The sequence below is a fragment of the Cololabis saira genome, chromosome 9 (genome assembly GCF_033807715.1).
Source record: "Cololabis saira isolate AMF1-May2022 chromosome 9, fColSai1.1, whole genome shotgun sequence".
Classification (NCBI taxonomy): domain Eukaryota; kingdom Metazoa; phylum Chordata; class Actinopteri; order Beloniformes; family Belonidae; genus Cololabis; species Cololabis saira.
This window is the reverse complement of record NC_084595.1, coordinates 29402230-29424837: the sequence shown is the minus strand read 5'-3', so window position 1 is coordinate 29424837 and position 22608 is coordinate 29402230. Positions and strand designations below refer to the sequence as shown.

Below are 22608 nucleotides of genomic sequence, written 5' to 3'. Positions count from 1 at the left end.
TTTGACCTGATGACTCTGTAGCGTCTTCCTGAAGGCAGCAGGTCAAACAGGTCAGAGCCGGGGGAGCTATAGTCATTTCCAACCATTTTGGAGTTCTAAAGTTAAAGCTTATTCCCATCCAAGACTGATCCCAATTTTCCCAGCAATTAACGTCTGAGGAAATTCTTACGCCAGACTCTCCAATGGCTAGAAACATTTGTTTTACAAAAAAAAAAAAAGGAATGTCAATACGTGATGTCAGGTACGATGGTTGAGGGATGATGATGCAGCTACTGCTCCTCTGTACTTTGCACTTTCTTCTTCCATGAAAGTAGTTTTCTCCAAGCCAAAACAGTCAGTTAAGTTTCGCCCATGATCAATATCTTTATGAGCTGCACTTTATTGTTGTATTTGCACATATACTTATGTATACTTATATATATGAAGTATACTTCATATTGGTGGAGCACTTTCCAAGATTTATATGAAAATACTGAGAAGTCACGAGTTGAATGATGACAGGATATTAATAAATAACACCACCAAAGTTCTGATTATAACTTTATTTTCCGATCATCTTTAGTGTGAAATTCTTGACAATTATGGTGATTTCAATTAAAGGAAGGCCATATGAGACATTCAGGAGGTCATCATTAAGTGGAAATGGACACTAGATGTATAAATACAACAATGATTTGAAAGAATGGACTTAAAATAAAAGAGACATTAAATAAAGATACTTGTGTGTATCAGAAACGTTTAGCTATTTTCCTTAATCCTCATACATCAGGCATTGCAATGCTGATCAATTATTTTTGTAAAATGGTAGTGAAACTTAAACATGGGTGCCAATTGAAACTGAAACCCTGGAAATGTTTAGTTTTTTGTAGCTAAATGTGACACCTGCTGGACATTAGATAGTTTCTTGCACACTGTTTTTAGATATAGATAAGCAAAGTTAGGAGCTATGTCCTCAACTTTCAGCAAACACTGCAGCCATATAATCTCGTTGATTTCACGACAGCCACACCCAATCTTTCATATAAAAACCAACAAAAATAGCGATGATGAGTTTCTGCACATCAGAACTCTGAGTGTTTCAGCATAGCAGTCCTCTCCTCCCTCTTAGGTAGAGGAATATTTCCTGTCACATAAAAATAAATGTTGTTAATGATCCTGCGGTTACAAAACAAAACAGTATGAAAAGAAATGTGTAAAAACATTTTATTCAGAACATCAATTGAGAACAGTGGTGGTCAAAAGTAAACATATTTAGGGTTTTCATACCTGGTGGTGCAACAAAATATTCTTCCACTGTTTGTTTGGAGAGCTGCAGCAACTCCTCAGCACAGTCGCCTTCAGTTACTTTGTCATCCCTGAGGTATAAAGCCCTGAATGGATAAAAACAACGAATAAGCTTTGTACTGCTAATTTTATATGAAAGTAAGATATCAAAACTGAATGTGCGCTACCTGTCCTCTAGAACTGAATCCATTGGTTCTACCCCTGAAGTGTCAATAACATGAAGCTGATCTGCAAACCGTATGGCTTTCTCCAAACAGGCCAGTCCCTGCTTGGTGCGGAAATCCACCAAGGCCAGTCGCTCCAGCTTGTCCACCAGATCAGCAGGGATGTGTGCAGCCTGCAAAATCAATAGTGTCTTGCTTTCAAAGGAATATGTTATAGCTTTTATCTATCATTACTTAAAAACACCTTTTACTAGGAGTAAGAAGCATTTAGACCTGAAATAAATAATTAATAAATTCATTACTTGACTCATGACCCATGTCTCAACTTCAGGGTTTGTAATCTCTGAACTGTTTCCTCATAGCCATGTGACGTTGGTAGGGGAAGAACTAATTGGCAGATATCAACAACAGATAAAATCCCATGCATGAACCTTGTGTGTATGACGTACACACAGAGTTATTTTTATATCCAGTAAACATAACTCTAACTACCTGCTCACCTGATGTCACACCCTCACATACTTTCTGTTTCCTTTCCTCTATTTTTGCCTTACAATGCTCCACCTTACTGCAGATGACTCATTATTTCCTACCAACATGATGGTGAAACCTTATGTAAAGGGAATTCTACCAAATTCTATTTTATTACTATTGCATTTATTACAATAGAAATTGTTTCAAGGCACTTTTCAGAGACCCAGAACATGACCCCCGGCCAAGTATCAAAAGAGGCGCAATGGAAATGCGAGCCGAGGACAAACAAATAGTCTATTATGATACTCCAGTATATGATTAAATATATATAATTTGTTGCTTGTGTAGCTAATGAACACATTCCCTGGTTCTGTTATGGAGAGCATTAGCTAATTATTCGCGGTTTGTTTTCTCATGCATGTTTATATTAGACTAAGAGATGGTGTTATGTTTTCAAACTGTGCATTTAGTCGTTTTTTGTTAACAATATAAGTGTAGACAGTACATTAAAACGAGAATACAGAATACTAACTAGCAACGCCACAATATACATTACAGTCATATTTCTTCTATTTTCCTTATTGGTACATCTAAAATCTTACGTTTTGTCAGACCATAGGCACTCTTAAAATGTAATGTTTCACATAAATCAATCTCCCAACCAGATACAGTAACCCGCTGCTCATTTCTCTAACTATCGCCAAGAAAACAGTTCTGCTAAATTGGAAATCAAAACAATCGTTACACATCAACCACTGGACCAACCTTCTCACAGAATTCATGTTAATGGAAAAATGGCAGCCTCTACCAAAAGCAATATGTCGGTCTTTAATTAAGGGGTGGGCAAAAATATTGATACGGCAATATATCGCGATACATAGTCTCCCGATACAATATCGATATTCAATGTATGTATCGCGATATATTGCCGTATCAATATTTTTGCCCACCCCTAGCTGCACTTTATTTTGTGATTTCAGTGTGGGTGAGACACTGCATTTTATTTTTGTCATTTTAAGTCAGGGGCAAGTAGCTGTACTGTATTTTTGTGATTTCAATTTCAGTGTGGGTGAGACACTGCATTTTATTTTGAGTATTTTGTATCTAAGAATAATGCACACACTGCACTTTTCATTGTGTTTCAGTGTGTTTTTCATGCAAATATGTTGCATAATTAAAATGGAAAGTTTGAATTGTTTTGACTCAGTCTGTCCAATGCATTATCACTATCATCTGATGTACATATATACAACTTGGATTTTAAGATGTGTAATGCATTTTTAAATTTTTCGGTGAACTATGTAGAATATCGCGATATATCGGGATATATTTCATTTCATTTCATTTTATTCTTTATTTCATTCAAAAAACAAACAATTTAATACAAACACAAATACAAATGTTGCTAACTTATGAATGAAAAGGGAGCAGAAAGAAGAAGAATCTTATCTGATCTGCCCCTTTCACAAATAACATAAATTAATAATAATAAAAAAAAAAAAAAACTAAGTGAATAAAAACAACTAAAATAAAATTAAAATAACATTAAATAAAATTACCACCGCCTACGGGTATGTCAATCAAACTCAACATTTTTCGTTATATCTCCTTAACATACAGGTTTTAATTGTTCTTTTGAATGTAATGTTAGATTTGGATTCTTTGTTTTCTCTGTTCAGATTGTTCCATAAATTGATTCCTTTCACAGAAACACAACGTTCCATCAATTTTGTCCTGCATCTTGGTTTTATAAAAATCTCTGTTCCTTTTAAGTTATACTTGCTTTTTCTTTTTTCAAATCTTTTCTGAATGTTGATTGGTAAAGTTTTTTTATGAGCTTTAAACATAATTTGCAGAATACTATAGTCTACTAGTTCATGAAATTTCAACAAATTTAACTGAAGGAATAATGGATTTGTTGGATCTCTATATCGTTTTCTACTAATTATCCTTATGGCTCTTTTTTGCAGAATGAAAATTGATTGAATATATGTTTTACAGGCATTTCCCCAAACTTCAACACAATAGGTCAGATATGGAACAATCAGAGTGTTATATAAAATGTACAATGCTTTGTTGTCCAATAAATCCTTAACTTTGTGTAACAGAGCAATTGTTTTTGATATTTTTATCTTTGTATAATTGATATGTGATTTCCAATTCAAATTCTCATCCAGCATGACACCCAAAAACTTGGTTTCTCTTACTCTATTAATTTCAATACCATCTATATTAATTGAAGTGTCTGTTTCTCTTTTTCTGTTACTAAATATCATGAAGTTTGTTTTTTCAAGATTCACTGATAATTTATTTACCTCAAACCATGTTTTTATTTTTTTAAATTCCTTTTTAACCACATTCAACACATATGTTAAATCTTCCCCAGAATAACATAAAGTAGTGTCGTCTGCAAACAAAATACATTTGAGCAGTTTGGAAACATAAACAAAATCATTAATATACAAAATAAACAGTTTTGGCCCAAGAACCGACCCCTGAGGTACGCCACACTTAATAAATTGTGATTCAGATTTGACATTATTTATCTGCACATACTGCTTTCTATTCTCCAAGTAGCTTGAGACCCATTGATGTGCCACCCCTCTGATACCGTATTTGCTCAATTTTTTTAGAAGTATGGTATGATTTATGGTATCAAAGGCTTTTTTTGAGGTCAACAAAAATACTTACAAAAAAATGTCTCTTATCAATTGCAGTGCAAAATTCTTCAGTTAATTCCATAAGTGCCATTGATGTGGAGTGATTGGTTCTAAATCCATACTGACCATTGTTTAAAATATTGTATCTGTCTATAAATGTATCTAACCTAACTACAAATAATTTCTCTAATATTTTTGAAAATTGTGGAAGCAAGGATACTGGTCTGTAGTTGGAAAAAACATGTTTATCTCCATTTTTATAGAGTGGAATTACTTTAGCTGTTTTCATATTATCAGGAAATATCCCCGTTGAAAATGATAGATTGCATATATATGTAAATGGTTCAATAACCAATTCAATTATATTCTTTACTAATATCATGTCCATATCTGCACAGTCAGTAGATCCTTTACTTGCACAACCTTTTACAATATTCAGTATTTCTTCTTTTTCTACCTTACCAAGAAAAATGCTATTCACATTATCCATTATTGTGTTTTCATCTGTATTGTCTTTTATTGTTGGTATGTTTGCTGCAAGACTAGGGCCTATGTTTACAAAAAAATCATTAAACTCGCTTACTATTTCAGTTTTGTCAATAATGTCATAGTTATCTTTCACAAAATAATTTGGAAGAGCTGATTTTATTTGATCATTTTTTATTACACCATTTATTATTCCCCATGTAGCCTTTATATTGTTTCTATTTTTATTTAGTAAATCACCATAGTATTCCTTTTTATGTCTTCTTATTATCCATACTAATTTATTTTTATATTTCTTATACCTTTCTTCTGCTTCTTTTGACCTTAGTTTTAAGAAACATCTATATAAATAGTTTTTCTTCTTGCAGGCATTTCGTAGACCTTTGGTCATCCATGGTTTGTCAATAGCATTTTTCTTGGCAATACTCCTGAGTCTACAGTGTTTTTCATACAAATCTATCAATAGCGTCATGAATGAATCATAAGCTATATTTACATCATTTACATACACTCCATCCCAATTCTGTTTTTTTATATCGCATAAAAGTATCGTGATGCGTATCGTATCGTGAGGTCCTTCCCAATAGCCACCCCTAGTCTTTAAGGAAACCTGGAATCCATTTCTTACTTTACTACCATATTAAAACAGATCTCCACAAGCCCATAGTAAACTCTTTTTCTTTATTTCCTCCTGTATTTGATTTTTTTTGTTTTATTTATTGATTTATTTATCTTTTTAAAATGTGTGCATTATTATGAGCAAGACTATATTATTATTAGATTATAATTAAAAATGATATCATTATTTAACTTTTTTTTTTTAAATATGTTATTTTCTCTTCTGAATGAATGTGTATTTTTGTATAGATCACACACACACACACACACACATAAAAAAAGTAATGTTTCTTCATAGCCATACGGCGTAGGGTACCCTACGTTGGTGTGACGCGGAACCATAAATCCGCCTTAAGGATGAGGAGTTACCTCAGGAAGCTGGTCCTCTGATGCTGGTGACCATGTTGGCACTTGTGGGACCTGCAGACAAGGCAGCCAAAGTCAAGTTTGACTGGTTACCGTTTCACATGGACTGCTCGTAGAGCTAAACTGAACACGTTACCTCACCTTTGGGTGGTGTGAGCTGAACAGACGCGGTGCGTTCAGGAGACGCAGGCAGGCCATGGTGCGTCTCCTGTGGAGGTTACCCATGTTTGTTCGTGAGAAAACATGGTTTATTAACCGACAAAATGACGGCCGATATACCGTCGTCGGGGAGAAAGCGACACGAAATGCTGACATCTTTGCCACACGTTTACCGTGATTTGAGAGAGTCACATTTTTTTTTCCCACACAGGAACCTTACGAGCTAAACTAGCTGGGGCTTAGCTTAGCTGGGCTGGCTAACCAGGCAGTCACGTGACATGTGGTCACGTGACTGGAGGAGGAGGACTGACTTTCTTGAACACGGAACCAGCTACTGTTTCTTCTTTGTGCGCTAATTTCTCGCATACAACGCTTGCTCCTGTCAAAATCTATAAAAACATGCCTCACAACACCGTTACAAGACAAAAACAAACAGTAAAAAAACTGATGCAGATTTCAGTGTCGGCTCTTTCAAAACCAGCTAGACTATGACTGTCCACAGAGCGCCCGGATAGCTCAGTCGGTAGAGCATCAGACTTTTAATCTGAGGGTCCAGGGTTCAAGTCCCTGTTCGGGCGTATGTTTTTCTTTATCATGTTTTCATTCAGCATCACGATATGCAGCACATAAAGTTGTAATGATTATTTTTTCACAGACATTCTTCTTTTTATTTACAATATTTAATATTTCATCAGAAAATGTTATAATGCTCTGGAAGATTTTACTCACACTGGAGGCCGCTACTCAACTACTTCAACTCCCTTCCAGTGAAGTGTCCCCATAGTGGTCTGCTTTCCTCCTGCCTGTCCGCAGTCCACTATATAAACTTTTGGCGCTCAGGTACGCAATAGGAGAAATAACAATGTTGCCCTGCGCCTGCCGATACTGAGCCCCCCTCCACAATTTACACAATTAGCATTTTAATAAATGGCAAGTGATGATTCATTATATCATTTTACAGCTGATAGTTAATTATTTTATTTCATTTAATTTATGTTGTTTGCTGTGTATTACTCATATAATTACTCCTCCTCTATTATGTCATTCCTTCCTATTTTGTTTTACCATTTTCATATCAATGGAACTGATTATTCTCATACCGGCTATGTGGTTAATACGAGGTCCATGAGTGGGTGGGATGGGAGGGAATTTATTAAGGGAATAGGGTTTGGGGATTAAGTGTTTCTGTTGTAAAAAAAAGAAAAAAAAAGAAAAAGAAAATGGATACTGACTGCATCACTGTCAATATGTATTTTGCCTGGATCCAATAAAAAATATTGAAAAAAAAAAGAAAATATAGTAATGCTATATGGGGTATGACTTGGTCAGTTTTAGTGTACGCCGGTTATTGTTTTAAGGACTCTAATATACTCAGTGGAGTCTATAGGGTCTGAAATATACTATTGTTTTTGTGTTTTTTTTGGTCTTGTATGTCTCTGAAGATTGCATGGTTTGACTTTGAGATACATTTTCTGGATCATCTATTCCTGTGAAGACAAGTTGTTATGAATTGTTCATCTGTGGTTGTCTTTTTCTAATACCCAGAGTCATTATGATCAGATCATTTTTATTTGATTTGTACACAAAAAAATACAGGATTGCTACTTACTAACTCTTTACGAGTATACTTTTTCAGAAAAAAGTATAAATTGTCAAGCAGCTATTTTTAATAGCTTTTAAACTATTTAATAAGAAAATCATTTTTGTTCAATATTAACTGAACCATTTCAAAAAATGCCCTTAATTATGTGTTTCTCTTTAGCATCAGTTGGATTGAATGTAGTAAAATGCATGACAATATATTTTGGAAAAATAATGATTCCATTTTTATTTTTCTTATAAGGACAAATACCATTTAATATATATATGTATATATCAACCACTGGTAGAGAATTTGTTAGTTTTACAATACACATTTAGAACAGGCCACAAAATTAAGCCTTACAGCTTTACAAAGAGAGCAGCATCTGAGTGAGAAAATGTATCAATAAATAATTAAATAAATAAATGTTACAATAAATTAAAACATGTTTTCTGAAAGTTGTTAGCATTCACAAAGAAACAATGTCAACACTACTAAAGTTTTTGGCTATGAATGACTGGCAAGAGATTTGGTAAATTGAGGTTTAAAGCCACGCTCCAAATTTCAAACACTTTAAAACACTTCACCTCATGACATGAGATCGTTTGCAGCTCAAGTTGAACATTTGTTTTACAACATCTTTCGTATAGCCATCTCTTGGTTTCAACCACTGTTAAACCCAAGAATCTGGAACAACAACCTTGTTCAATTGGGTAACTAAAAGTTACCACTGCTTCTGATATCGCTGCTTAATAGTCATATGAAAACTGAAATTAAACTCGGATTTAATAAGTAGGCACCAGACAATACAATAAAATACAAAAATCAAGGGGAGAAAACCACACAATTTACAAAATATGCAGAGGTTCACTGGATAATTGAAAATAACTCACAAGGATGATTAAATTAGGTCCTTTTATATATAAATCTCTGCCCATAAATCCATCAATGATTATGATTTTACAAGACTAAACATAAATTCATCATACTTTTAGTGTTGTTTTTTTTCTGAGGACACACAACAGTTCATACATAGTACACAAGTAGTAGGCTATCTGGCAGACAAGGCAGCTCAAGGACATTGAAAACACAGTTGGATGTTAAATCAATGAAATTGGACTGAAAGCTAAATAATTCAGAACCTTTAGTGCTAAACAGAACCAGAGTTTGGGTTACATTTCAGGCCACCAGCCTTCTGAATCAGTCAGTGAAAATCTATTTGATTTAGTTGTACATGAAGAATATTAAAGACATTCTTTCTTTCATTAAGGGATGAGAATAAGAGAATAACTTGCTGATACATATCTCTGATAACTATTAAAATAACTATTATAAACTCTTATAAATATATTCTCTGGTTGAATTCAGCTTTGTCTTTGATTTGAAATGTGCAAGTGGATATTAAGATATTTGATATTAAGTGCACTAGGATTAATATTGACACTTGAGGGATTTTTTGACAAAATATGTAGAAATTAGTGATTTTCTCAGTTACATCTGTTTTCATCTGCACATACAACATATATTAAGCATAATATTCTCATATACCTGCTGAAAGAACAAATAACACATAAGATACTGTCAATAAGGCTCATAGCAGCAAACTTTTTGTTATAACATCTTTGTGGAGTGTTGGTGAGCATTTGTGTGAGAGTGTGTGTTCATGTCTGTTTTGCTTCTGCACTGCTACAGCTGACCACTTTACTTGGAAGGAAACGAAGACAAACAGCACAATCACTTGTTCTCTATCAGCATCTGCACCTTGCTCACCAAATCTCTGGCGAGGGTCAAAATCTGCTTCATGTTGTGGTGCTCTGCCATTTCTGAAAGGAGAGGAAGAAAAAAGAATGAAGGTTAATCTTTTTACCACTGCAAGAGGGCCAATAATGACTTGTGTGATGGGACAAAAATGATCCCTTCAAGTTCAAAAGGTGCCTGCAAGAATTGTCAGTTATTCTCTCAAAATGAGTTCTTAGTTCATTAATGAAGACAAGTTGTGTTTTGATAAAAATATTTCGTGGGTCTCATGAATCCTTGAGGCTTGCTTAGTTTGCACAGAGATAGACTCGTAAATCAAATTGAGAATTTGTTTGATTGACAATTGCACAGTCGTGCACTTGTGCAGGAACACTTCAATTCTTAAGCCTTGAAGCAGAAAACAACATCTCCAAATGTAGTTAGTAACAGCTGTAAGATTATTACTGTAATCTAAATAACCTTGAGCTCTGTGGATAACAAACACCTGGGGGAGTTTTGAAATACAGAAGTCTCATTGTTTTATCACCAGGGAGGAGTGAGATCTAGAAATACTATGCATTTTTTCTCAGCTTGTGTAAAACTGAGGGCATAAAGAGCAGCAATGTTCAGTTTGAATATTCTCAATACAACTTTTAATAGCTGCTGGGTCTTCTCCTGGTAGAGGGACCTTTAGGCTGGAACCAGTTCATAAATAATAAATGCACACTCTCTAAATGAGCTTCATAAGCAAAGAGAACGCTTATGTTAATCTTTATGCCATTACTGAAACAAGCACAGCGATCCTCATTAAACCGTAATTCCAAAATGACCAATGTTTGCCAGACACTGCTCCAGGTTCCAACGCATCAGCAGTAGGTGTCCATTTCATATTGTATAGCCACAGCTGCAGGCTTGCTTATAATATCTGCACAGCACTTCTGCATCTCTCACATCTTTCTGCAACAGAGACCAACAGACAGAGACCATCAAATATCGAGGCATTTTTGTTTCTTAATTATGCAAGCAAAGAAAAATGAACTGTCAATCAAAAATCAGATTTTTTTTAGTTTAAAAAACATTTAGTGTAAAAAAACATATTTAATTGAAATAAAAAGTTTTGTTTGAAAAGTTTTGTTTGCGAGTCTAAAAGTTTTACAAGCTTCCGTGCTGGATTTCCTGGGCGGGACCTAAACTGGAAACATGTAAGACGAGTGTTTATTGGCCACTGATTTTTAATTGAAAGTTCATTTTTCTTTGCTTGCTTAATAAAGAAACAAACATCCATCCAATCAAACCTTATACTCATCATCATCTTTTTGTTTGAAAGACAGCCTTCAAACATTGATAGCAAGCAACTGTCACGTAGATGGTGACAAGCCCGGATAAGACTGTGTCTGTAAAGTGCTGTTGAATGAAATACAGATTCGGTGTGACAGTTAAGTGGGAATTTAAGTCAGCCCTATTCATAATAGTGTTTTTTTTTTAATTTTTTGAAAGAAGTTGTAGGCACTAGTGGATACCTTCAAGTTCAAAAGGTGCCTGCCAGAAGTGGGTTAAACGGGTCTACACAGTAAAGCAGTTGGCCATAAGGGGCGACATGCAGCAGAGGACAATAGGCTGGGACTCAAACTGAGGCTGCCTGCAGTGAGGACCTTGAACTTCTCACCTTTACCTTAATACAGCTACTCATGAACCAACCATCCACTCCATCTAGCCAACTATTCTGCCTTCCTCACAGAAATGCATTGAACTGCCTACAGACCCTGCTGATGTTAAAGGACTAAACACCAGCTTAGAGAAACAGATTTACTTTTGTGGATTGATTTAATCTTTTTCTCATTTTTTTTCAAACTCGATCAAGTTCTTGCCACAGATTACACAACAACTTGTATATTTACAGGCAGAAATGACAAATAGCATATACTAATCTGCAGCTTTCGCAGATGTGAGACGATATAGTGCTGTACACACATTTAAGGGCTATTAAATTCTTTTATTTTTATCCGTCTGCAGCATGACAGCCACCTGACAGTGGCTGACACTTGACAGCGTTGCAAATATTCTTGCCATACTGTCAAGAATATTCTTTTGTACTTTTGTCACACAGATTACAGCACACTGCTGAGTTTGTGAACAGTGGCTGTAAGCTGTTGTGTTTTACCATTGAAGAACTTAATGATGTCGGTAAAGTCCATGTTGTTCTCCAGGATGATGTCCCTGTACATCTCCACCAACGCCAGTGCAATGAAGAGGACAAAGTGACCTGAGGAGACACACTTTGCCGCCCAGATGGTTTCCCAGACTGCAAACACGTCATCATACACCAGCTCTGGAACACAACACACACAAAGGAACAGAAGTTTGCCATGGTTGTTTGTGCTTATTCCTAGTCATGTGTTTATTTGATCTTTTCTTTGGTTTAACCTGTCTTTCCCAGGACATCTCTAGGTACTTTGTTTTATTTTGTCTATGTATTGGCACTCTTGTCAGCTGCTAGTTGCAAAATCCCAAACTGCACATTATCTCGCTTGGAAACTTTGATGCATGTTCCTGCTAAGAGGTCGGGGCTGTCCTTTATCGTTTCCCACTTCTGGTAGTGTGTGAAAATGGATACTGCACAAACAGAATAATTAATAGTGACATTAAAAATGCCTTCAGAGCAAATGTAAAAATCCATACTAGAGTTATTGCCTTCTTCACACATCTACACAGTCAGATGGGGCGTAAAGTCTACAATTGTTCAGCAGGGTCAAGATTGATGTTGGGATTCAGTTCCAGTTTTCTGGCTCAGCAGCTTCTAAACTCAGCTCATAAAGTTTTTGTTTGCTTGCCAACGTGCCACCAACAAGCACGTGTCCATTTAGTTCTTGGTTTAAACTATCAGTGTTTAGGAATTTGTGTTGGAGACTAGCCTGTCACTGGAAGAAGATAAGAAAGCCGAGGAGGCACAGTAGATGTGTTGAAATTGAGGCTATGCGGAAGCAACACAAGGATAAACCCATGTGATTAAGAAATAGTGAACTGCACTGCAAAGACCAATTTCAAAGAAAGTGAAAACAGCTTAGATCAAAACGGACAAAAAGGACCTTTTAAGACTATTTTGCTAGTTTTAACAACGCAGAGATTTTTTCATAAAATAAGACCATTTTGACTACATTTCTAAATATTAGGGTTATTTCTAGAGGGGCTGTTTTTGCAGTGTGTGGTGTGACTTTATGCTGTGGACCACAACTCTAACAAATTGTTTTCTAAAACTGAATAAAACTCAAAATTCTTTCCAAGCCTTAATAAATGTCTATGTTCCAAAATGTTTGGAAATTCTAACCTCAAACAGCCGCTTAGACGTAGTAAATCTTTTATTCTCTTAATTGGCATCGCTCTGGGACTTTGCTGTCACTTTACCTCGTTTAAAGTCTAGAAGGAACCAGCGATAGCAGAAGTAGAAGTGGGTGTAGTCGCCGTTCTGGTGCATTAATTCAAACAGCTCGGAGTCCAAGATCTTTGCCGAGGGGATCAGGGGAGATTCAGGCAAAAAAAAAAAAAAAGTATTTGTAAGAAACAAATTGGTTTAGTGGCTTTTATAGCATGTGTAAAACTGGCGCTGCCTCTACCTGGATTAGAGAGCGCATGTTTGCAAAATGAGTGTCCATAGCTCCTCCGTGTGGAAAGTTTTGATTCATTCTCTTCATGAGCTCAGTGAAACAGCTGAAAGCCATGGCCTCTGGAAGGAGGACAGAGATGGGAAGCTGGAGTGAGAAAGCGATTGGGGCAAGTCTTCTTTGATTTTTTATTCACAAGTGTAAAAATACATCACATGTCAGAGAACGAGGCGAGTAAGAAGTGAATCAGCCTGTTGACTCACCATCATCTAAAATGACTAGAAGTGGAGCCAGAAGGTCGCACATTCCCTGAACGTATCCGATGTCAAGGTGTTTCCATATATAACTATAAAAATAGAACCAAGAGAGGTAAACTTATCTGATTTCTTCTAAATTTAAAAGGCATTTCCACACACCCCACATTTTTCAAATAAATCTTCACAATTTATCAGGGTTACTATGCCTCTTAATCCAAAGTAAGCTACCCCTGACTGTTCTTCTCACAGTTCTAAATATATGAATATGAAGGTATTTACAGTACATGGATAAAGTTTTGGAGTTTTTTTGGAGTTTTTAGCTGATACACTAGAGTTGAAGACGCATTCATTTCATTTAATTACAAGAGAAGACATTGTCATTTTGTTATTACCGTAATAAAAAAAAAAAGGAATGACCAGACACAACTTAATGCGTTATTTAACATTATGACAGATTTTTTCTGCGGTAGGCACTGCTAAAAAATAATAAAGATAATTGTTCTAATTAAGGAACATTGTTTAAGAAGGGAAGAATAAATCTTGGTGATGAAAATTAATTGAATTATTCCTTTATTTCCCTGCAGGTGTCAGTGTTTTACCTGCACATGATGTTATGGAGCTTCTCCAGGTTGGCGGGAGTAAAGTACCAGTAGTTCCTGTCACAGCGCTGGACATCCTTTTCAATGCGGTGCAAATTAAGAGTATATAGGTCCAAAAGTTCTTGCTGAAACAAACAAAATAATGAAAGATAAAATTACTTTATTATAAAGTTGATAAACCTGAGAATAAAGCAGTTACTAATTTTTCTGGCATGCCCTGACACCACTTTAAGTAGCACATTCACAAATGAATTAATTATCTTAAAAACAGAGTGCATACAGAGAAGGGACTCCCAGATAATTCTTGCGAGGTCACTCCATCAGATGTGGCCAGAGAGTCAAAAGGAGGGCAAAGGCTCTCCATCGCTGGCTCCAACAGGGTGGATACTGTTGCATCTGGACTGAGCTTTGCCTCCAGCTGCCTCTGTTCAACATGAGAAGCTGAGTCCTCAGAGGAGGACGAGGTTTCACAATGTCCCTTCCTGCTCCAAGGCACCATTGAAACTTTGGCCTTGGGGATCTCCTCCATCTCTATAGCTGAAGGAGACTCATCAGACTCAGTCATGGCGTGAGCCTCATCTCTCTGAGAGGCACAGAAGGCTGCAGACAGAGGGAGATCGTTTTCAACTTCAGGGGCTGCAGTGCCTTTGAGTATTTTATCTTCCTCTTGTGTCAGTGAAACCTTTGATTTCTCAGTTTCTTTAATCTTTTTCACATTTTTTTCTTCAAGCTTGGGAGCTTCCTCAGTATTCATACCCGCTTGTTTTGGAAAATGTTGTGCAGCAACTGATTCTTGTGTTTCAGGCACAAAAACGGACAGTTTTTTGTTGGTGTCTTCATCTGCCACCTCAGTCTTAGCATTTTCTGCAATTTTTGTCACGTAAGGTGCTTTCTCCACTTCCTTCCCTTTGTCCTTCTCTTCACCTGTCACCTGGCTGTGCAGCCACTGTGGCAGAACTTCGGTGTCTCCCCCTGCTGCTGCTTTGACAGAGCTCTGTGACACCTGAAGCGCCGCTGCAGATCTGTGGTTGGCATCAGGTGCAGAGCTGTCCTCCGTGCTAAAGGAGCCGTCTGACAGGCCAGAGGTGATAGAAAAGTTTCGAGAGGAAGGATGCCCAGAGTCGGGAGAGCTTGTCTCATTCTGGAGAGCTCCATTTGGCATCTTTGGTGCCTGTTTAGCCTCCTCCATTTTGGTCTCCATCTCAATCTGGTCCACCTCCTCTACAGACTCAAACACCTGAAAAAACAAGCCAAAGGAAAATATACTACTCCAGGGCAAGGGTGGAAGGATGTAAACTAGTAGGAGAGAGAATGCAGCAGTGAGAAGTATTGCTTAAAATGTTTTATGCATTACTTGAGTTGTATATTTAGAAATATTGCATAAAATATTTTTATTATTATTATTATTGCTTAATTGTTTTGCAGAAATCCATGGATGTTGTATTAGTGTGGCTTTTTCATACCTGTGTGCTGCTGCTAGAATCACTCTGCAGGCGAGCCAGACTCTGCCTGTCTGAGCTCTGGGATGACTGGGACTACAAAATGAAAAACAAGACAAGAGAAAAAACATGGTCATATATTGTTGTTTTTTCCTTATTGTTTACTTGTATGCTGCGCTCACATAAAAAGTGTATTCCAGTGATCTCTACTGTTAAAAAGTTTGCCAAAGGAGGCGCGAAGATACTCTCCAGTTCCAAGTGAAAATTACGCTTTGAACGCTATACATTACACTAGTTGAGTTAACCGTGATGTAAATGAAAAGAACCAAGTTTATATGATCAGGCTTGTGAATTTCTGATCCCTAGGAACAAAGCTCATCATGTTTTTAATCCTTCCAATAGAACTGTTGCTTTTCTGTCATGTCATCTACAGGACTGTCTCAGAAAATTAGAATATTGTGATAACGTTCTTTATTTTCTGTAATGCAATTAAAAAACAAAAATGTCATACATTCTGGATTCATTACAAATCAACTGAAATATTGCAAGCCTTTTATTATTTTAATAATGCTGATTATGGTTTACAGTTTAAGATTAAGATTCCCAGAATATTATAATTTTTTGATATAGGATATTTGAGTTTTCTTAAGCTGTAAGCCATGATCAGCAATATTAAAATAATAAAAGGCTTGCAATATTTCAGTTGATTTGTAATGAATCCAGAATGTATGACATTTTTGTTTATGTAATTGCATTACAGAAAATCACAATATTCTAATTTTCTGAGACAGTCCTGTATAAGCACTGATTTCTTGTCAGGTCAGGCTCAACTCTGAATTACCATTTCGGTGCAGTTAATCTTGTGGATATATTACTGCTTTACCTCATTGCTCACAGTGGAATCGTGATGGACCATCCTCTGACCCGGACTGTCTATGCTCGCCCCAGAGGAGCACTTTGCCAGCGCTGCAGCATGTTGCTCCTTCTCTCGCTGGCGGACTATCTCCTCGCATCCCTGCCACTCGCTCAGTGTCTTATGGTAGCACACCCGAACTTGCTCGTCCACCTGTGGTAAAAGATGAACAACCAGGGGTCAGATGTTCAAAAAAAAAAAAGACAGTTAATAAGTGAAGGCATAATCTTGAAAGCAGCAAACCTCCTTCCTCTCGGTCTCTGACATGCCAAACTGGTAATGACCCAACAGGAAAGGCCACACCTCTTTACGCAGCGAGGAGTCCACACCACCAAAATAGACCAGACGGTGGAGTTCCTGCTCCTCATAGGCCTGAAAATGCATGGCATGACTTTAAGATATTCAGTGCTTATCTTTGTATTTGGCCTCTTTCATTTAAACTAAAGGCAATTATGTCCCATCCACTGATTGGAGCGTCAAAACAACGGCAACTACAAGCTGCCGTTGATGAAGTGAGAATCATAGTCATGACCGAAGCCTGAAAGCTTTAACATTTTGAAATAAGCAGATGTTCATTCCCCAGTCAAACTATCAATGATGCAACGTAAATGTGATAATGTCCTAAGTAACTGTAGATATGGACTTCATGTGAGAGGGACAGTCATTAGTCACACTTCGTGCACACTATTGTCAGACTAACAGTGGGAGCTGCATGATTAGCAGACAGAGGATGAATAAAGATGAGATGGGAGACTGACAGAATGAGAGGGAGATGCTGGGAGTGCATGTGAATGTGTATGAGTGTGTGGGCAGCATTCTGCCAGCCGTTAATGTGAAGTCTGTCTTGCAGCAGAGTCGCGCGGGTGATGCTTACTGTGCTGTTCTTGAGGAATGTCTGCCACACGTCTGTGGTGAGTCCTCGGTAGGCGTTGCAGGGCCCGTCAGATGCCACGATTGTGGGATTGACAAGTGCAGAGAGGTGTGTACGAACAGTGGACAGGTGACGGCAGTACGCCAGCCCTGATTGGCAATACAGTTTATTTAGTCTGCTGCTGAAGTAGCAAATGATCATTAGATTACTGTATTTAAATATGCAGCATTTTCATAGAGAACGTAAACAGATAATATTGAGTAAGCAGTCACATACAGCCATAAAAGGCCCTGGAGATGATCTGATACTTCATATTGTCACATAGCAGCTTCAGAGGAGTCCTGCAGAGAGATACAGCAAAGATTACTTGAGTTGGTTCAAAGAACCATTCACGATAGCTCAACTACCCAGCGCTCCTTCTTTATAAGACTATCATTTAACGGCAATATAACCAACCATCTCAAGACACTGATATTTTTTCATATTCTTCTGAATATGTAGTCCTCTATCTCTAACCTAAGGCTTATTATAGGTTTGAAGATGGCCTTTATCTAATAATAAAGTATTGTTCTGGCATACAGAACAAATTAGCCGAGATGCTTGTCTTTTTTCCGACATGCTTATCAAGTATTTCACCAAAAGTGTCCCCATTCTAGTGAGTTAAATGTCATGCCGTTGCTAGTTTCTAGGTTCTTATATCTTTCTTTTATCTTCAGTTTCCAATTTGTGGTTGTCGTCCTCTTCGTGACTATCAATGCAACCTTTAGTTTCCCCCTCACAATCAAACACGACTCAGTCGCGCTTGTGCCAGTTTCTCACCTCTCATGCTTGCAACCCTTGTGCGTCACCCCATCAGAGAAGCTCCCTTGAGAGCAGGAAGAACACGACAACTTTCTGAGCGTGGGGTGCCATATTGTACCTCCCTGATCCATCAGGTCTGGAGGAGTCGCTGCATGAAAAAAAAAACAACCAAAAAAACACACACCCTCATTATCCCTTCAAAGTCTTACTCAACTTAAGCTCACAAAAGCAAAGGAATTTTGCACTATAGATGCACAGCTGTAAACACTTTTATGAAAGCAGAACAGTGCTATTATTATGACTTGTTAATAATCATTTAGAAATGTCCATTTGACCGCGATTCCTGTTAGAGCCAAGAGAAAGCACATTAACAAGAACACGTTAGTAGTCTGGAATTAATGACTGATTAGAAAGCCCAAAGCCATTGTAGTTATCACATTATTAGGAAAGAGAAAGATCAGAAGAGAAAGAGCTTCTCTCAATTCAGCAGCCATATCTGATCAATCACCCCATCCGCTGTTAAAAGGTTGTTAAAAGGTTACTGCGGTGTGAGACAATGTGGTTTTAATAACACAGCACATCAATAAACTCTGCCAGAGGCACAGGTCAGGCCAGGAGGAGATTAGATGTAAGAAATTAAAGCAAGGCACGCTGACAGATGGACGTAAAAGCCGAGGTGTGACAGTGTTACAGCTGCTTCCTGTGAGTGAGCAGGATTCTTCGTGACAGCTCAAGGACCTCTTGGGTACCACCAGGGTCCCTGTTTTGGAGGGGGGATGTTCACTCAGTTGAAGGGAGAGAGAAGTCAGACGGAGAGGGTGAGATACAGTCACTGTAACAAACAAGGAGTAACATTTTCATCAAAATGTAATAATCTAGAAGCTCGGGGGCGCTGCTCATGTCAAATTGCTTTTCAGCGTAGAAACCCACCAAACTCTGACTGACTGTTTGGAAAGATGATACGGAAGACATAGTCCATGGCCTCGTCCTCCTCCTTGTCTGAGACTGAGTCTGACGATCCAGATCCCGGAGGAAGCCTCTTCCTCAGTTTAGGAAAGACCTTTCCCTGAAAAAAAACAAATCAAAATGAAGCCGGCAACTGAGATGCTCCAAAATTAGAGCTAATTTAAGACACACCAGGGTACAGATGACGACAGCCGCCAGTGTAATCCTATTGATAGAGCTTGAACACATGTGGTTGGTGTTTGTTTCTCAGTTTAACTGCAAGAACAAAACCTGTTCATAGTTTCACAAAAGCATCTATTGATTTAAGTAGTCATTTGTTGTGTGATGGTGCTGAGAGAGCATTAAGCTGCATATTCAGTGTCCCTCCACGGAACACATCAGTAAGGCAAAGGATCCATTTTATGAAATCCAAATGTGTTTTTTATTGATTTCTTTATCAGAAAAGGCAAATTTAGTATATAATTGATGTTTTCTGAATGCATGTCAAGCATTTTTTTGTGTTATGTTTGGATTTGAGGCTACAGAGTCAATTAAGATGTGCTGACCTTTCCCCTCTGGGACCAGAGTGGAGGCTCCAGCTGGCCGTGAGGGAGCAGGCCGTTCTCCAGGCAGGAGAGGAACTGAAGCAAATGGCCTCCTCTGGGGAAGCGAAGTGGAGGCCTCTGGATCCCATCCTGACTAACCAGCACCACCGTCCCCCCACTGTCCACTACAGGAGGCAGATGTACAAGAGTGGATTTCTTTATTCAATTACACTAAGTTCCATTTCTGTCTAATTGCAAATAATTTCAAAATAAGATACATTGAGGTAAATATTCAGATTTAAAATTGTAGTGCAAAGTAGAGGTTTCTACCTTGTTGATGACAGTGCAAATAAACTATGTCTTCTAAAGAGATAGTCATGGCATAGTCCCAGTATACACTGAAAAAAAGTAAATATTGTCCGTAAATCTACAGCTCAGGTTTGTCTGCATACCAGGTCACGAGCTACAAGGGAAGAACAAATCCATTGGTCATGTTTATGTACGATTAACAAAATAAATCAAGAGACATTCATTTTATGTCTAAAAAAAAAAAAATAGTTGGTATCTTGGATGTAAACAACACATAAGCAGGTGCAGTTACCTAACAGTATAATCAATTTTTGTTGAGAGAAACCATGTGCAGAGACTTAAACATAACATGGTTTGCAAGTTTGAGAGACGTCTGACAGCGTCTCAGTCAATAGACCATTTGCTTGTGTGCTTGTGTGCTGAAAATAGGCCTCATCAGATCAGCGGCGTTATTCAGTGCGCTGAGCCCCTGAGCGACAAACAAATGCACTGCATTATTCAGAAACACTCAAGTGTTGCACAAACGGCACGGCGAACAAGCAAAGCAATAACGCAGTGCCTACGTGTCTTTGCGGAAGCCCTTCATATGTTAGTTATTGTTCTGGTAAGGAGACTACTAATATCATCGAATGCAGGCTCTGCAGATAGATTCAGTATAATCATAATAATTCACTTGTGGTCGTGTGACTTTGCACCTGCGTTCATAGTCCAAGTCTCCAACAGAGCCGTTCATGAGTTGATTGGGTGTCCACTTTAGTGTCATGATGTCTGCAGTCTGGTGCAGAGACAGGTAACCTGGGATAGCCTCCATGTCATCCCTCTGAAACAGCCACCAGGACACAGGTTTTCATTAAGAGCACAAGGTGAGGATGTATCAAGTACAAACTTCAAGAAGATGGTGCTGATGTTACAGAAAAAAATGCTATGAGGAAAGACTAATCAATTATGTTGTGTGTGAGAAAAAGAAATGACAAAATGAAATAACATTTTTACTAAGACTGTTGTCTGTGGTTAGAAGAAATGCAGGCTTTTGAATATATTGTTGTGTTGAAGAGAAAATTAAAAAAAAGAGACAGATGTTCTGAGATTTATAGGAAACTAAGACTCTGTAGAGACAACTATTTGATTAACAGTTTCAGCATACAATGCAGTTTTACATGGTCTTTACCTCTATGTTTAAAAGAGCAATCAAAAAGTTACCGGTTGCACAAGCACATTGTTCTTGCCAAACAGCAGAGTGGCCCGGTTGTTTTGATGCAGTGACTCCACATATTCACGAGCTGATGGTGAGGGGGAAGGGCGCTCATCCATGCTGCTGCTGGAGTGTCGCTTCTGGATCTGCGCGGCACAGACACAAACAACATTAAACAAGAAAACAAAGTGATGACTAACACCCGCTCCTTCATGTGCACCGATGCAGCCGCCCTTGATCCTGAGGCCAGAGATCAGTATTGTTTTGCAAGTAACCCGTACGCACACCCACGGAGGGAGCGCAGCACCTTCAGCCGTAAAAACCACTGCGGTGTGTAAAATAGGCCGAGTTGACCTGGTTGACTGACAACACGACAACTGAACAAAGGAGATGGGTGCAGATACACGCTGTTCTTTCTCCTGGGACAAACTGTGATTCACTTAATGCATCTCAGACGAGAACATCTGCCAGTGCATGCGAGCCAATCTATCAGAGTAAAAGTGTACACATGGGAAAAAAATAAAATAAGTTTGAGCCTGATTCTTCACGGTCAACTGGTGCTCTCCATAATGTCACACTCACACACAGTGCGGGCCTCTTGGTGGGCGAATCCTGCCTGCAGTGGCCACCGTGGATGCGATGTCTTTGGACCAACTCATCCGCAGATGGGTCTGTCCAGAAGTGATCTGCTGTTTTCATCTTTGTGTACTCCAAAGCACAAGGGCCAACTGTCACAGGAGGCAGGAGCAAAGTTAGTCAGTGACAACACGATTGGCTTTCAGTTGTCTTAAACATTAAAGTCACATTCAAATACAGAATGAGGGTAGAAGTATATTTTGTACTAACAGGTTCATTTTTTAGAAACGTCTATTAGGAGGCTTCATGCAACATTTACTCTTATTTACATTAAATACAAAGAATCTCATGAAAGTACATGGACTTCCTAACTGTTTCATCTGTTCACTGGTGCAAAACCAATAACGGCTAATTGGATGCGCAGTGTGGTATAAAAACTGCCTTGTAAGAAATAGTTGAATAACATAATGTTCTGCTCTACTCATTTTCAGACAGTAATCTTACACTTCCATGCAAATATCATCTGGGAACATGATATCAAATCATCACACTCAATTATATGAATGCTTGCAATGTCACATTATTACCCAACAATGACGCAAGGATAGGTCCATCTACAGGGTCCATTAGAATAGCCTCTTTTTCATAATATTTACTGGAAGACAATGATAAAAAGGGACGTTTTACAGGATACAGAAACATTGGAGCATGGAAGAACAGAACACCCTTTTTCTCCTCAACATACCTGCTGCTCTCTACCAGGTACAGGACAATCTTGTCCAGCACTTTCTCAAATAGAGCAGTCCGGATCCACAGGTTTTTCACTCCCTGTGGGTTGAGGCTTGGCAACCTAGGCATCTTGCGAATACTGTCCTGACTTTGCAAGCTCTGACTTCGCCTGCACAAGAAAATACATAAATATCTTTCCAAAAGATCTAACCATACCATCTGAACCCAACACACAGCTTTGATGGTCCCTAATTTCAAAAAGCGTACAAGCATGAATTATTTAGAAGCTTTTCAATGAACAAA

General features: G+C 38.0%; 2 protein-coding genes and 1 non-coding gene across 4 annotated transcripts in view; 1 reads left to right on the top strand and 2 right to left on the bottom strand.

The window, feature by feature from the left end:
- Positions 1-527: 527 nt before the first annotated feature.
- Positions 528-6459, bottom strand: gatc (glutamyl-tRNA amidotransferase subunit C). The gene is made up of 5 exons (XM_061729993.1): positions 6194-6459; positions 6056-6106; positions 1452-1621; positions 1267-1370; positions 528-1123 (listed from the first exon to the last, which is right to left on the bottom strand). The coding sequence occupies exons 1-5, from the start codon at positions 6365-6367 to the stop codon at positions 1062-1064; spliced, it is 561 nt and encodes a 186-aa protein (XP_061585977.1). The 5' UTR covers positions 6368-6459; the 3' UTR covers positions 528-1061.
- A 257-nt stretch (positions 6460-6716) lies between these two features.
- trnak-uuu (transfer RNA lysine (anticodon UUU)) lies at positions 6717-6789 on the top strand. Its single transcript has one exon. It is a non-coding gene; the product is annotated as a tRNA-Lys (tRNA).
- A 1167-nt stretch (positions 6790-7956) lies between these two features.
- The window catches only part of sgsm1a (small G protein signaling modulator 1a), a 34816-nt gene continuing 20164 nt past the window's right edge, over positions 7957-22608 (bottom strand). The window contains exons 5-26 of one of the 2 annotated variants that reach the window (XM_061729127.1): positions 22322-22474; positions 22164-22231; positions 21583-21728; positions 21009-21146; positions 20504-20628; positions 19830-19897; positions 19521-19684; positions 18940-19075; positions 18701-18841; positions 18028-18157; positions 17485-17549; positions 17212-17357; positions 16581-16709; positions 16308-16490; positions 15449-15520; positions 14266-15222; positions 13986-14110; positions 13393-13475; positions 13142-13251; positions 12933-13029; positions 11692-11859; positions 7957-9616 (exon numbers count right to left, since the gene is read on the bottom strand). In XM_061729127.1, the coding sequence (XP_061585111.1) occupies positions 9528-9616; positions 11692-11859; positions 12933-13029; positions 13142-13251; positions 13393-13475; positions 13986-14110; positions 14266-15222; positions 15449-15520; positions 16308-16490; positions 16581-16709; positions 17212-17357; positions 17485-17549; positions 18028-18157; positions 18701-18841; positions 18940-19075; positions 19521-19684; positions 19830-19897; positions 20504-20628; positions 21009-21146; positions 21583-21728; positions 22164-22231; positions 22322-22474 (3493 nt within the window). In that variant the 3' untranslated portion in view covers positions 7957-9527. The remainder of the gene's footprint in view (positions 9617-11691; positions 11860-12932; positions 13030-13141; positions 13252-13392; positions 13476-13985; positions 14111-14265; positions 15223-15448; positions 15521-16307; positions 16491-16580; positions 16710-17211; positions 17358-17484; positions 17550-18027; positions 18158-18700; positions 18842-18939; positions 19076-19520; positions 19685-19829; positions 19898-20503; positions 20629-21008; positions 21147-21582; positions 21729-22163; positions 22232-22321; positions 22475-22608) is intronic. The other variant, XM_061729128.1, reaches the window with a different exon arrangement.

Coding starts and splice junctions, on each gene's coding strand:
- gatc (XM_061729993.1), bottom strand. CDS start 6,367: ATGTCAGCATTTCGTGTCGCTTTCTCCCCGACGACGGTATATCGGCCG. Junction 6,107..6,193: donor TCAGCTCACACCACCCAAAG/GTGAGGTAACGT, acceptor CCTTGTCTGCAG/GTCCCACAAGTGCCAACATG. Junction 1,124..1,266: donor ATATTTTGTTGCACCACCAG/GTATGAAAACCC, acceptor TTTATGTGACAG/GAAATATTCCTCTACCTAAG.